The sequence below is a fragment of the Amphiura filiformis genome, chromosome 5 (genome assembly GCF_039555335.1).
Source record: "Amphiura filiformis chromosome 5, Afil_fr2py, whole genome shotgun sequence".
NCBI classification, from domain to species: domain Eukaryota; kingdom Metazoa; phylum Echinodermata; class Ophiuroidea; order Amphilepidida; family Amphiuridae; genus Amphiura; species Amphiura filiformis.
The window spans coordinates 59314065-59331040 of record NC_092632.1 but is presented as its reverse complement, the minus strand read 5'-3'; the positions used below and the strand labels follow the sequence as shown (position 1 = coordinate 59331040).

The window sequence follows — 16976 nt, the reverse complement described above, 5'->3', positions numbered from 1 at the left end:
GAGAGCACCTCAGACCTATCGAATTGCATTCTGAATACTGAAGCATGTCTTTCTGATATCAAATAATTTTCATTTTTGAAAATCACAATATAATACAGATTTTATGACAAATTATAAAAATTTGATATTTTTCAAATTTTTGATATATAACAGTCCTCAAGTAAATTATATAAATCTAATGATATATTCTTAAAGTGTATGTAGCAGGGAGGAAAAGCCGACGGTCAATTGAAAATTTTGACCTTTCATATTGAAGATATGGATTTTTTCCCAAAAGACCTATTTTTTTTTGGGTGTTTTTGGAAAAAAAATCCATATCTTCAATACGAAAGGTCAAAATTTTCAATTGATCGTCGGCTTTTCATCCCACCTACATACACTTTAAGTATAAATCATCAGGTTTATAAAGTTTACTTTTAGTACTGTTAAATATCAAAATATCAATTTTAATGATTTGCCATAAAATGTGTATTAAATTGCGAATTTCAAAAATCAAAATTATTTGATATCAGAATGACATTCTTCAGATTCAGAATGCGATTCGATATGTCTGATGTGCTCTAATGTCCCAAAATAAATACTGTCCAAACGTTCATACCCCAGCCCTTAATAACCTTCTACCCAAAATCTGTAAATACCCTATATACTGACTAATTTCAATGCATGTGTGCAAGTGGTGACACCCTATCCTGCTATGTTGTTTGTGGCAGAAGCAGCATGTTGAAGGCATTTTGTCTCAGACCGAAAGTGACCCCTTAATGACATTTGACCCCAAATCTGTACACACCCTAGAGGCACTGACTAATGCCAATTCATGTGTGCTAGTAGCACCACCCTGCTATGTTGTTAGTGGCAGAAAAAGCATTTTGGAAGGTATTTTGTCTTGGACCAGAAGTGGTCTCTTAATGACCTTTGACCCCAGATCTGTGAACACCCTAGGGACATTAGCTAATGCGATGCATGTGTGCTAGTGGCGTCACAGTGCTATGTTGTTTGTGGTAGAACAAGAATTTTGAAGGCTTTTCTTCTTGGGCTAGAAGTGACCCCTTAATGACCTTTGACCCCAAATCTTTGAACACCCTAGAGACACTGGCTAATGTCAATACATGTTTGCAAGTGGCATCACCCTGCTATGTTGTTTTTGGGAGAAACAGCATTTTGGAAGGTATTTTGTCTTGGGCCAGAAGTGGCCACTCAATGACCTTTGACCCCAAATCTGTGAACACCTTGGAGAGACTGGCTAATGCCAATGCATATTTGCAAGAAGCATCAGCGTGCTATGAGATCTTGAATCTATAGAAATTAAGTGATGCAGAGAGGTTAAAAGTAAGTAAGGAAAGAAAACAGGATACAGAGATAGATGAATGGCAGAGAGGAGATGGCTGTGACTAGGCCTGGCATTTTCGGGTAATTTTGTACCGGTACCCGCCGCAATTTTCAGGCGGGTAACTGGTACCAATTGCAACAACAAAAAAAAAAATTTTTTATTTTTTTTTTTTAAGTTTTTATTTTTTTTCGGTTTTGTAGTGTCTCTGGACCTAGACCTAAATGCCAGGATCATTCATGGTTGACCTAAAAAAAAAAAATTCAAGATATTTTGTTATTTTATATGAAAATTGATAATTTGTATTCATGTCATAGTCTATTAATGATTTCAAAATGTATTGAATTTGAATGCATTTTGAAATCATTAATAGACTATGACATGAATACAAATTATCAATTTTCATATTAAAAAATAACAAAATATCTTGAATTTTTTTTTTTTTTTTTTTTTTTTTAGGTCAACCATGAATGATCCTAGCATTTAGGTCTAGGTCCAGGGACACTATAAAACCGAAAAAATAAAAACTTAAAAATTTTTTTTTTTTTTTTTTTTTTGAATTTCGGGTACCGGGAGGTATTTCCTACCCGGGTAATGTAATCTCGGCGGTACCCGTTTACCCGACCGAAAATGCCAGCCTTAGCTGTGACAAACGGATGTCCAGATGGAGTAGGAAGAGAAAAATGAACCAAAAATAAATATGATAGATTGGTAGCTTAGACTGAAGATGGATTTGGGATGAAGAGTCGGTTTTGATAAAAATATGTGTTGTTGGAGTGATTTTCTTGAAGGTGTCAATAGAAGTGGCATTTTGAATGCGGATGGGAAGCGAGTTAACAACGACAAGAAAACTTGTTCTGTGGCTTATTGGAATATAAAAGTGGTTAGAATGGTGAGTGTTGTGGGTGTGGATAGCAGTGTTGTAAGTGAAGTAAGCATTGTAAGTGGTTGGAAGAGAGTGATGCATTTATGCAAGAATATTGCAGTTTTCAGGGGCTGTAAATCTGGAAGATTGATGAAAAGTCATGACTTCGCCAATTGTTCTTTTTATCTGTTTCTCTCTATTTATGCACCATATTTTTATGATACAGTGTAGGGGACTTTTACAGAATTAAAATGGGAGCCCCACTTAACTCCCAACTTCTGTCAGGCCTATGCGATTGTGGTTGGATGACCCAGAAATCCCAAACTTGGATTCCAAGCAATTCATTGAAATAGTATAGATAGCCTATCATAGGCTTTGTTTTTCACAAATTGAAACTGATTTTAGTTGAGGTACATCATGTCTCTCTTTGTGTCACATGTATGTGGTTTTCTCACTTTTACACTACCTGCCGATCTAACATTGCCTCTGATTGGTCAATTACATGATATCTTCACTTTAATCATCAATCAGAATGGAGCTTTGCAAATAATCCACCTCAATGTTTTTGCATGGTGAAATTATTCTAACAATGTTGTAGACCCTCCCTCGGGTCCATGGAGAACGACTGGTAATGTAGATTACATAGCATTAAAAATCAACCCAATACATGGATCCTCCCAGTCTGTAAGCAATTTGACTTCCAGTTCCCACAAAATGCTGGGAGTTCACTTTTACGGATTTGGAGTCACGCAATCTTTCTATATACCACGTCCATGTTTTCACTACATTAACGTTTGTGTAGCGACTAAAACAACGATATTGTATCCGACCAATCAACGCAGCTTGGCAGCGAGGATATTTGAAAAGGCTTCCTAGCTAAATAATGTGCAAACATTTGCAAACCGCACGCTTAGCGATAATATACGCAATATGGACAATAGGCCTAAGTCCGAGTCGAGTGGTTGCCTTTTATTATTGCGCGTGCACCATGGGTCTATCAGACGCGTGCCACTTGAGCTCAATACCTCTCAGTTGTTTACAAGCAATGACAAGTGTCCCATCCGATCTTAAGTCACATCCCGCGCATAGCTTTGTGCTACCATATTTGAATTGAAAATGGGGCGGGGCTTTTGTAATTGACATCAGAATCACCGGGCTTCGTTGAACGAATATTTGGAAGTGAAATCTCTAACACTTCGGAACAGTCTCGGCGTGGGGAGCGGTCACTGAATTTTAGCGTTCAATATAGGAGGTGTGATCAGTGAAGTGGCATCAATTTGAGCTAATTTGTGTAGAGAGAGGAATTGGTTTTGGGCTGTGTATTTAGAATCGGGGGTGAAGGACTATGGCATATTTTGGTAGGCTATTATGTAATTATGTATCGTTCCATTATCCAGGCCGGACTGAACCGAGACTGTGGGACAGTCTAACAATGTTGCTGATTGGTCCAATTGATAATGAAAACTTCTTTTTGGCCAATCGGCGGGTAGTTCTTATGGGGTTAAGAATGTGGCCTCTTCAAGGTTCCGTGGATAGAGTTGAATCTGATTGATGCAACAAATTAAATTTAGATTGGAACTTGCAAGACAATTATTATGCATGATGAGAATTTTCAAAATGTATTTTAGATTTGATTTTATAAAATTCAACCTTTTCGTTGTTTGTACCAACCTAGGCTGACCGCAGTCCATGTGGGTCTGGAGTAACAAGTCGTATTGCTGTACAATACCACAAAAAGCTCATTGCTCTTCAGCAAAAAAGACAATTTCAGAATGGAATAAGTGGTTCCATTTTTACCGCATCACCCGTCAAGGAGACCAAATGTGGAGAGTTCAGTGCCGTGGTGGTGGAAGTGGCTGGACAGGCTCGCTATACTGGTGAAGCCAGATATATTCTGGAGGAGGATGACTTTATCAAAGATGGTTTACTTGTTCAATTGAGATGATTGATTTAAACATGACTAATCCTAGTGCTAAAACCAGCTTCATTTAGTTAACTTTCTACTGTGAATTACTGGATGTTTTCTAACAATCATAGCAAATTAGAAACACATTTCTTAGTTAGCTTTAGTTACCGAAAGTATTTAGTCTTCATACACTCTTAGATAGTGAGAACCAATCAGAGCAAGCATTAGAAAAATCCAAACCTTGTATATATGCACAGGCGCGCATACTACGTGCAGTGCTTTCGGACGCGTTCATTTTTCTTGCGGATTGATGCATTTATATTTGCTTGTATTTTCCAACACTTTTAGTGATAATTTTGTTATAAAAACAGCAAAAATCATGTGTGTTTTTTACTTCTTGTGTGTGAAATATGTTAATGAATCAGTATTACTTGTTGCTCCAAAATTAGACAAAATAATGCACTTGCACTGATGTTGATGCGTCTAATGCACCCCCCCCCCTTTCGGGCTTGTGCATTAGACGCATCAACATCAGTGTGCATGCATTATTTTGTCTGATTTGTCTCCCAACAAGTAATACACGTTCATTAATCTATAATCGGTTAGTCTCGCTGTAAGTTAGTTCTCCAGTGTGTTAACCATAAAAGATATCTTACCCTTCTCAGAAACCTTTGCAACATGATACATCACCTCATTTCATCAACATACTCTCCCATTACTCTATACAGGTTTCCTCTGTTTTCATTTTGAGAAAAGACTTGTTAAACATGGGTTGATAGCAGTGTTCGAAATTTTGGTTGTCCGTTCGCCTGGGACAACCAAAATATGCACCGGACATCCCAAAATAATGCTCCGGCGGACAACCAAAGTTCTACAGCCAAAAGTCACTTTTTCAGCATGTTAGTTTGCTCAAACCTGACACAAGTGATGAATTGTTAAATATTTAAGAGTATTGGTCATAAATTGACTACACTCACTCCACTTTATTAGTCGCATGTAGTTGTTTTTCAGATTGTGGCAGCTTACAGACAACCAGAAATTACAACCTGACAACCCCTTTTATTTTCTTAATTCGGACACTGGTTGATAGTAAAGAAATAAAATTAAATGCTTGTGGAACAGTCTGACCCAATTTATTGAAAGTAAAACTGGTGATAATATTACTCTATCTAACAACCAAAAAATGTTTGGGATTAATGTCTATGACTCACTCTGAGCACATGAATGTCATTAACTTTCTGGTATTATGTCTGCAGGACAGGGCCTCGCCGTTTTCCTCGAAGATGCTGAAAACTGCTAGCAATTTTTTTCCTCATTCTGCATCTGATGAAAATAACATGGGAAACTTGTCCTTTTGTCTTTGTCATTGTTGTTTTGTGTTGTTTTGTCCTTTTTAGTTAAAAAAATCTTAAAATCAGCCATTTTTTGTGTGAACGTCAAACATTGTAGACAGTAACACTATGGCTTGCTGTTGAAAGATTTTTAAAAAAGAAATAAACATATTTTGCAATATCTGGATGTGTTCTGTTCACCAGTACATCTTGTCACTCTCGGCCCATGTTGCACAGGGTAGCAAGTCAGTACAGCAGATTGAAATGGGAGAAATGCATTATGGGAAGTGTGTTAACGCTGCCATAAAAATCAAAGGTGATTAGTAGCAATTAGAAACATGTTTTTCAGTTGCTGAGAGTGACTATTTTGACACATGACTAATGATGGCTACTAGAGACCATGTGACTTCAAAATGTTAATGGTGGACAGGGCGATTGGTTCACCTCAGTTGTGATGTCAGTGCTTTTTCACGGTTGCACTGCAAGTATGCCGACAAACTGCCCCTGTACGTGTGCGTGTACACTAAGCGCACGATTCGATACTGCGGCGAGCGAAATATGCACACAAGTACGTCACTGCTGAACTTGAGGTGAACCAAATTATACTTTACTGTGTAATATCTGTAGTGTATCATGTACATGTATATGTGATGTACATTTGTATTTCGTCATTAAGGAACAGTTACATTTCATGCATCCATATCAATGTTGTTTGTGAAAATTGTGATTGTTAAGTTTATTTCCATTTCTGTCACAATTTTGTACAATTTTTTCCACCCTTTTCATTAATAATTATTTTTGCCATCCCTTCTTCTGCTGTAGTTTCCTTTTTGCCACCCCCTGCTTTTACCCCGTGAGAGCTCACACCCCCCAAAGCCCTCCTCAATATATGTGCATGGTGTGTAATAATATTGCACAAAAGTTGCTTAATTATTCATGCATGTATCAATCAGTTAAATGACTTCTTTGAAGTGTTCTTTTATCATTTTATCAGGGATGAAATAAACTATGTTGTTACAGGTCATGGTTTAATTTGACCGCAAATATTTGAATGATAATAAGTTAAACTATTTTAAAAGGCTTTTATACATATATTGGTTTCTTTTTATAGCTACTCTTTTTGTGAAATTTCTTGGTTTTTTGGTGGTTTTTCTTTTCAGCCAAACAATTTTCAGGTTTTGCGGGGCGGATACTAGCTACATACTGACCACTGGTCAACAAGTTATTTTCACCCCTGATTTTTATTGTCATCCAGCAAAAATGAGTCTCTAGATAGAAAACTAAACTCTTTGTTTCTATTTCATGGAATTGTTCATTTTACAAGTGACAGTATAATGTTGCAAATTTGTTGAAATTGTTCGAAAAATAAAAATATGGCGATCCAAAAACCCAAGGAAGATGCCAATTTAAAAGTTGCAGTTTGCTCCATTGTATGCCCTATTGATTAGTACGCAAAGTGTTCGCGAACAAGAGAACTAGCACTGTGCTTCCATTAATTAGCACGTTAAAACTAGCGTTGTGCTTTCATTGATTAGAACACAAAATTGCAACTTTTGATTTTGTTTCGTCATTAGGTTTTAGATCGCCGTTTCGTTCATTCTCAACCAATTTCAACAAATAAGGTCTTAAATCAGAGCTAAAGAGTACAGGTATCGGCTGCTTGTTTTAATTTTGTCATATTTGTCTTTATTTAGGATATACAGAGGTGAACACAACTGGTACCATAATTCTTTGGCTTACTGTATATCATCAAACCTCTGACGGAGTTCTTGAGATAATAGTTTTCAAGGTCCTAAAGCAATTAAATGCCAAGGTTTATGGCCATATTTAAAAATCATTGTAGAAATATTCAACCAGGGCTCGAAATACTTCTTTTGTGTTTATTATGAGTATGATGAAGAAATTTTACCAGAAATTAAAACAAAAAATATAGCCCTCATGCGTACCTTTTTTCATAAATGCCAAGTATTTTTCATAGAGATATTTTGTGAAATTACCATGAGGCTTGGTGTATTTTGAACCTTACAGCCAACTCATGTTCTGGATTCCATCAAATACAAGACTTGCATGTTAGCTTCTTGCCATCCTCTTCTCTTGCTTACCAACAAATTCTTGCTCCCCATTTTACCCCACCCCAGCTCATTATTATTATATAGCTCCTAACATCCAATCCAATCTTGCACATTATTATTATTATTACTTTGGATATTTTCTTTGCTTCCCATTAGGTTGACCGGAGCCCAACTGGATCTGGAGTAACAGCTCGCATAGCTTTACAATACCACAAGAAACTTATCACTCTGAATCAAAAAAGGACTTTTGAGAGTGGAGCTTGCGGTTCCAGATTTACCGGGTCACCCGTCAGAGACACCACATGTGGCGAGTTCAGTGCTGTGGTGGTGGAAGTGTGTGGACATGGCCATTACACTGGTGAAGCCACTTTTATTGCAGAGGATGATGATCAACTCAAGAATGGTTTCCTTGTGAAATGAGAAGATTACGCAGGGTCAGAAATTTCGGCGAGAATTCGAGAATCCATTCTCCCAAAGATTCTCGTCGACAAAATTGCAAGGATATAAATGGATTCTTGTAAATATTTCAGTTTATCCTGCTAAGTTATATGGATACTTGCAAAATTCCACTGGGAGAATCCAAAAGGATTCCCGCACTTGGTTGCAAATTTCTGATCCTGTTACGCAATATTATACTGTATGTGCATGATTTGTTGCTCAATTTTATTGGTGTTATGGGAAGTGTACTATACTCCCTGCCTGAAATATCCGAACAATGCGCCGTTCAGTACACAAAAACATTTAACAAAAATTTTAATTCAAATATTTTTGGCAGGGAGTATATTAATATATTTTTTTGATTTTAAGAGTTGTTTAAACATTTTAGGGTGGTGGATGGTCATATCTGGCCATTGACTTCTCAATCATCTCAATATCATTGTTTGTTATATTTTATGATTACATATTTGTATGTTTAATATGATATTAAAAATGAAGTATTAAATTTGTATGAAAAGAAAAGTCTGCCCTTGGGCTATTTATGATAGACAATCATCTTTTATGATATCGTATTTTTATGTTTAATATGATATTGAAATGAACTAATAAAGTGGAATGAAAAGACAATCTGCCCTTTGGCTATTTATGATAGACAATCATCATAGTCAACTACCGTTAAGTCAGTGCCATCAAAGCTTAGTCTTTGCTTACCAGTCATTTCATTTTCCTTTAAAACAGTATTTAATTTCTCTTTAATTTGAGCATGTGACCTCCAATCACATATGGCAGTTTTCTTCGAAAATCTATAATTAGAACCGGGGGGAAGGGCACTCATGTATAAAAGTTGTAAGCATCCGCATGAATTGACCCTAAGCTAGGATGTTGAAAATTTGTCAAACTAACCCTAAACAAGGATTTTACTCAAATAAAAACACCATAAGCGAGGAATTTGTTTGAAATTTACCCCTAAACAAGGACAGACAATATGAAAACACCATAGTGAGGAATTGGTTTGAAATTTGCCCCTATTTATTGCGTGTGATATCGGTAAGCTTAAAATTGGCGCTGTTGAAGTCGGCTCCGATTTTTTAAAAACCTGGTTAGTAAAATTGCTCAGAAACCACTCTTTTGTGCCAAATAACTTGATAAATATGTCACCACTTATGTCTGTTAATTGAACAATTTTAAAAAACTACCATAAGCGAGGATGGTCTTTAAAAAAAACCTTCTTTTTGTAAAATGAGTGTTTTGAGACCCTAATCGCGGATCCGCGCGGATCCTCGTTTTGATTTTCAAAACCACCCTAAATCCACGTTTTCTTTCACGCCGATGCTTACAACTTTCATATATGAGTGATCCCCCCGGGAATTAGAACTGTTTTGTTGTTGTTGTGGTTTGAAATAGACATTTTTTACATGGTTGTCGGATGTAGAATATTGATTCTATGTGAAAATATTAAGACAAAGTCAGTATTATTTAAAATATTAAATTTAATATTTAATATAAAGTCAGTATTATTTCCTTTTTTTCATACATATTTGTTTTATCTTTTCTTTAATTTATGCCCTTCCGACAACAGCTGTTTCGATGTGATTGTAAAAGTAATTATTTGAACTCGTTTAATTCTGTCAATTTTAAATTACTTACGTGTGACCTATGTGTCTGTGACCAATGTGGACTTGTAATAAATTGAATTAAAACTAATTTATAGGATGAATATTTCAAGGTGAAAATATGTACCGCAATTGTTAAAAGAAAAAAAAAATGATTTATAGTACTTCTATATTTCTATATAAATTAGATACATCATTTTTGTAAGAGTATATTTTTTAAGCTACAAAGTGTTATGGAAAATGACAAAAATATATGACTGTGCAGAAATGGGAAATCAGATGCCAACTGAATTAATTTAAAATAAAGAACGAAGTAAACGCTGGATTGTTAAAACTGTATTAGATTCTGAAAGGTGGCATAAGTTGTATATTGTATTATGTAGAAAACCATTACATGTATATTAGCTTGATTTCCTAGGTTTGTGTGTTAAGTAATTGTTTTAAACTTAGTGTAATTCTACCCAGGGTGGTACCGGTACTTTCCAAATTTGCTGATGAAATATTTTTCACTAACTAAAATTGTTAATTGTTGACCCAATTTTTCCGTTGGGTCGCTGAAGAATCTAAAAAGTGACCACCAAGCCAGGGGGAGGGGCAAAATGTTCAAATTTGCTGATTCTGAATTAGATTCTGATTAGATTCTGAAAGGTGGCATAAGTTGTATATTGTATTATGTAGAAAACCATTACATGTATATATTGGCTTGATTTCCTAGATGTGTGTGTTAAGCAATTGTTTTAAACTTAGTGTAATTCTACCTAGGGTGGTACTGGTACTTTCCAAATTTGCTATATATATTTTAAACTAAAATTGTTAATTGTTGACCCCAATTTTTCTGCCGCCAGGGTGCTCAAGAATCTAAAAAGTGGAGGGGCCACCAAATTTTTTTGTCAAAATTATCTTCTTTGATTAGTAACTATAGTTATATTTTTCTAACTTTTCGTCAATTTTGTCTTGCTATAATTATTTCTCAGTATTTACACCCTATTGGTCCTGGTATTCAAGGAGGGGGAAACTTTCCCCCTGCCCCCTCCCCCAGTCTATATGCCTCTGATTGTACCTTGATTCAAAATTAGTATTCTGTAATCTGCATGCTGTGTTGAGGTCAAGTAGTACTAAAACTCTGTTGTTATAGAGTGTGATAAGCAAAATTGGTAATTCCAAGCTCTTCCATAATGACATTTGTATTTTCAGTCCTTAGAAATCAGTATTTACAGTATTATACTAGCGATGAAAAAATAACCCTGTTCTATGGGGTGGACGGTTTTTCTGGAGGCTAAAATTACTCTAAAATGTCACCAAAATCTGGAAAAAAAAAATTTTGAAAAATTTTTGCCCCAAAACGGCTGATTTTACATGATTTTAGCGAAATTAAAAAACCTATTTCTCCAAAATGCAAATTCTGGGTCGGTCAGGCCCGTAGAACAGGCTTTTTTTTCGTCACCCTATATAGAGTAAAGTACACAAAACCAGGTAATAATGTTCTTATAGCATGATTTTATTAATCGTGAGTTTCACGCCCAATGGTGATCATTAGATATAGCTGCTGAATTCTGAACTGAGGCATGAAACTCCAGAGTAATAAAATCAGACTGCAAGAACATTATTACATGGATTTGTAAATTTTATTACATGCTCTACTATTGAGTACTATTGCAGCTCTTTTTAATTATATAGGTAAAATATCTAATTCTCGATCACGAGAGGCCATACCTTCTGCATACAGTTGCCCGCGCATCGGCGCCCTTTTTGTGGAACAACACGAACGAGCGACCTACATTTGTAAGACCACAATTGGTCAATTCTCAAAAGATGTGCTTGTTCCGTAACCATGTCCTCCAAAGCACACTCAACGCAAATATCTATGAGTACCCAAGTTGGGTCTCATGATTGAGAATTAGATATTTGACCTATAGTAAAGAATGCATAAAAAAATTGAAACCAAAGATATGCTTTTAGCCAAATGTTTACCTTTATATGCATATAATGATGAATTATATGAATGTTTGCTTGTTGAAACCAATATGTTGCTTTGAAGTGTTTGCTTTTATTTCTGTGTTTACACAAAGTATTCAATAATTTGATTTTGCAGTGTTTTAGCAATTGAAATTATTATACTTGGGTTTGGTTCTATGGATTGATAGGATGAACAAATTTTACTCTTTACCCAGAGTTTTTCGGAACTAGAGATAGATGCCGTTGGTGGCGTCTGGCCAGATGAAGGGGGCTATACCCGGCTACCTGTACATGTATAGATCCGTGACGTCACAGGTCTATTAGATCTGTCGATTAAATGCACTCTTTTGGCCCAGATCTATGCTGTTTCATATATTTATCAGCGTTTCCAACCCTTTTGAAACCTAAGGCATTCCATGCGCTACAATGTCAAAATTGTGGCTACATCATAGATATCTCGGGCATCTCGGAGCATTACCTGGTTTTTCCATATGAAAGTAATTAAGGTGTTCCATCAAAGCTTTCGTCGTGTGCTGCCACCTAGCGGTGGTTCCGTGAACGTTGCGTCCAGAACTGCCAGCGCACAAATGTTGAAAAACCAGTGCATCTGGCCAGATTCCAACCAGCAACCACTGTAATACTAGTACACAGCTCTAACCAACTGTGCCACAGAGGCACGCTGAAGAAGAACCGGATATTGAAATCTATATGTATTAGGTTCAAATGATGGTTGTCACATTCTATATATATTTTAACATGCATACACAAAGGGATGATATTATTATACTTAATATCAGAACTGTATAATAAATACCCAAAGTCACTTAGGGATGAAATTATTATACTTAAATGTAATAATTTCATCCTTATGTGACTTCATGTATTTGTAATAAATATGCAGTTCTAATACCTTTTGTTAGCAAAATATGATAAACATCATTCCAACCTAATACCTATAGATTTCATCTTGAGTCAGACTGAGTGTTCCCTATAGATAAAGCCACAATTTCTCTGTTACAAAATTTAAAATCTGTGTTACAAATTGGACATTTCTGTGACTTTCCGTTTTCCACTATAAATCACTGAAAAGTTAAACATGTTTTAAAAGTGTACTTTGTCTTACCTTTTACTGTAGTATGGCCAGAATCTTGCATCGTAGGCCTAGAATTAATGCTAGAATGGATTGATTACTGCTAAATAATCACTTTTCATTGTTATTTTGCAAATCAACACAAAAGTTTGACATTTTAAACAGTTTTTCACTATTTTGTGGCATTTTCAAATTTCTGTGAGCAAACCCCGAATTCCATGAATTTTTCCGTTTTTCCGTATCACGGAGAAATCGTGGCTTTACCTTACTCAGTAAGACTGAGTGTGTCAGATGTTGAGATTTGTTAAGACAAATGCACACTTCCTCATAAAGTTTACAATGATTACACGCAGTTTGTCACCAAACAATGTATAAGTATCAAAATAAATATCAGATCTTAAAACAGATTATTAAAGGGACATTCAGGGATGGAGAACCTACACACATTTTAAAAAGTTACAAGATGAGAAATCATTTTGGCTCATCTCACAGATCATTTTGTCATACTTTAACTAAATAATTTGGGCTTTTATTTGATCAAGCATCCAATTTTTAATTTTTAATAATATAGTTTATTCATAATTTAACATGAAATACCAAATGAAAGTTGCAACAACATTTTGACAGAACATCATGGTTATTTGTGAAAATGATCAGGTCTGATTCTTATTCATTCGCCCTTGCACTCTACTGAAACTGGTGGGTATGTTGGTCTGTGACAGTGTTGGGCTATTCCAGTTGAAATCAGCAAACTCGTATGGGGGGGGGGTTACAAAAAGTGTACAAAAAGTGCCAAAATTTCATAATTTGCTAGCGTATCGAGCAAAAAATAAGGTTTTTTAAGGGATTTTCGTCAAAAAGGTCAGAATTTTGGAAAGAAAGTCCACTTTTCACAAAATCGCCCCCTCCCCTTGGGAAAAAAGCCCACTTTTTCAAAATCAGCACCCCTAAAAAAATCCTGCATACGGGCCTGGACAACACAAATAAAATTGTACAATTGGATTTCAGAAGGCACTAGATGGCAATATGATTTGCCAAAATGATTTTTCATCAAACTTGACTTTCAAAATAAGGGTCATTTATGAAACCAAAATTAGTGCAAAAAAAATCAAAATCGCTGAATGTCCCTTTAAAAGTCAAGCTTTCATTGCTGAAAACAAGGAACTAGAGCCTTTCTCGGGGAATAAGAATAAATAATTCCAAATTTCCAGTACATGCATAAAATCCTTTCTGATATAAAATGAATAATTTGTACGAAATTACCTTGAGAACAATGAACAAGGTATAAAACAAAGACTACCAACTTGTACATTTAAGAAGCCGATGCAAGTGGGCTATTCCAGTTCCATACACCCCCTATGGAAGACATGCCCTTAATCATCAACACAGGGAGTGTGTATTTCAAATGGGGTTACCTGAATGGGTGACTCCATTTGAAATCTACACTCCCAGTGTGGGAGATTAAGAGCTTGTCTTCCAAGGGTGTATGGATTTCAACTGGAATAGACCGATGTGCAAATTAATACAGATTTCCATATTAATCTTCTTGCGGCAACCTACTAGAAATTCAGATCAAGAAATCTCTCTGACATGGTTTTAGAAAGTTGTTTACTTTACATGTATTGAGTAGGGAGCGAGGCAAATATAGAGGTTATCCATGTTCTATAAGTTGCATATCCTATCAGCGACTGCTATACCTTGTTTAGGACTTTCAAAAGAAGTACCTGCATGTGCAACCATGACTATTTCAAAATAGCCCGCCAAAGTCATGCAGGTAACTCTGAGGTTGTGCATTGAATTGGCTTGAATGAGGACTACAACGGGAAGTCACACATGAGTGAAGTGGATAACCTCTATATGCTGCATGATACAAAAACCAAATTTCAATTATTAAACTACTGTCTGTTCAATTAGCTTAGATTCTTGAATTTTTAAGATATTTGAAAAAATAAAAAATTGTGGTCAAAGTCATCAAAGAAAAGTGTTAGCACAGCCTTAGACCTAACGTGATTTATACTTTTCAAATTTCAAAGTTCAATATAAAACCCCATTTCTTTTCAATATTGGTCTTTTCCCGCGATATTTTTATAAAAAGCCGTAGAACGTCGGGTACCTTAAACTTTTTGGAATCAATCCATTTAGAGCAATGGGGACGAATGTCACAATGCGCAGAGATGGTATTTATTCGACCATCCGCATCAGGAAGTATTGTCCAGCAAAATATTTGCCAGTATGCCTAATTTGTATTGAAACCCTACTGTCGAACATTTATTTATTTATTTATTTATTTATTTTTATACGGTCTCCCTTTTGGGATTGAGCACTTTATTCAAAAGATAGTCTAACTTGAGTAAAATGTTATTTATTTATTTATTTATTTATTTATTTATTTATTTATTTATTTATTTATTTATTTATTTATTTATTTATTTATTTATTTATTTATTTATTTATTTATTTATTTATTTATTTATTTATTTATTTATTTATTTATTATTTATTTATTTATTTATTGTGCGAATGGGTCAGAGAATGGGTCTGAGGCAGGCCTATAGGCCTATTATAAAACTACACATTTATTTTCAATTTGTTATTACCTAGCTGGGGGGTTTACACCCCCCAGCTAGGTATTGTAATCGTTCGGGTTCTTCCGCTGGCAACAAACCACTGTAATCTTCCCGTTTTCTTCCGCTGGCAACTAAGTGAAATTGCACATGTTTTTTTTTGTTACCCTTTGAGTATGAAACCCTGACTTGATGCTATGTAAGAATTATTTGACTAGTGAAGATATGGTTTGGCCTTTTTGAATCATTGTTTTTCCTAAGGAATGAATGTGTTTGTTAGTTTGTTGCTGTAATTTGTTATTTAACCTAAGGCACTTAATTAGTTGAAAAGGTAATTAATGACCTGTTGTTTCTGCAAGCCCAGGGAATGTATGTGTGGGAGGATTGATGGCTAATATGATTTTGGATGCAGTTAGTTGGAATTGAAAGGTTGTTGCAGAAAACTTGGATAATAGTGACAGTAGTTTGTGTAGGAAGCAATACTAGTAGTTGAAATAATGGCATATGGACACATGAACAAAGTGAATAACTTTAGGTGATTGCAAAGCCAAAGGTTTTCTTTAAGGTTGAATGTCAATGCAGAGAGTATTGAGATGGGACCAATGTTAACTATTTTGGTGACTTTGATAGGTGTTTACTACAATATTATTGAGGGGTTGACATGTTGACAAGAGTTTTGCGAGCTAATTACCTAGTTGATGATTTGTGTTTCAATTATAGTATTGTTGTAGTTTGTGGTTGTAACCTCATTTTTGTGACATGGTTTGATTTCAGTGTGGAAGATCATGGGTAGATTCAGTGGAAATTTAGTTACTGGGGTTTGAAATCTCATCCCCTGTGAGTGAGGCTGGAGGTATGGATACACAGAGTTTGTTTAATATGTATTGAAACTGTGACAGAATATGAGAAGCAGTAATGGCCTTTTTATATCGGGGTTTTTTAATAGGAATTTGATTTTTGATATTAACCAGGTGCGTTAAAGGCTCTACTTCACAGTAATTGTAGTAGAAATTCCTGGGTTTAACATTATGTTTACTATTTGAAGTATTAGGCTCTGGCTTTATTATTGGTTGCTTTGTATGTTTGGAAACAGGTGATTAATGAGCCAGCTTTAAAATGTGTAGCATTTATTTCTGTATGGTTATGTGGGCTCTCTTTCTTTGTAGTGTTCTCTGGGCTCTTTCTTTGTAATGAAGGTGTTTTGGCCTGATTAGTAATTGCAATGTTAGTATCAGTATATATATGAAACTATTGTTTTATACTTGCATGTATATCTTAGAGTATGTATCTTATTTTGTTTGATTAAAAACATCTGGCATTAAGTTTTATATTTGCTTCACAGTTCCTGATTTGTGTGGTTTAAAAACATTAACAATTAGTGTTCTTGTATGTTATAGTGAAATTAAACATGGTTAAAGATTATGCGCAACACAAAAATAGCTTTCAAATGGACTAGGCTTACACCGGGGCTTACATGAAGGTGGGACATGAATTGATTTGTTTTCCCTATTTTTTTTTTTGTTCATGAGGTTGGGGGAAATAGTATAAAAGCCTTTAAAACTGTAATAATTGAAACTGTTGAAGAAGTGCAGGAGCACTCTACTGGGTATAACTCGGTGCCGAGTACTGTGGTATCACCTTACATTTGATGTAGTAAAAGGGGTCAATTGGTCAGACTATACACGGTACATGTATATTATAAATCATTTCTATTGCACAACCTTATGCCCTAGTAGGAATAGGCCTGCTATACTATTACAAGTTAAAATTATACATGTAAACCTTACCAAGAAGTTTCAGTGTTATAAATGAAGTGG

The 16976-nt window shown here is 35.3% G+C and overlaps 1 protein-coding gene across 1 annotated transcript in view; it reads left to right on the top strand.

The window, feature by feature from the left end:
- The window catches only part of LOC140153449 (trans-L-3-hydroxyproline dehydratase-like), a 30800-nt gene extending 21889 nt beyond the window's left edge, over window positions 1-8911 (top strand). The window contains exon 4 of the mRNA XM_072176206.1: window positions 7655-8911. Within this exon, the coding sequence (XP_072032307.1) occupies window positions 7655-7918 (264 nt within the window). The 3' untranslated portion in view covers window positions 7919-8911. The remainder of the gene's footprint in view (window positions 1-7654) is intronic.
- The last annotated feature ends 8065 nt before the right edge of the window (window positions 8912-16976 follow it).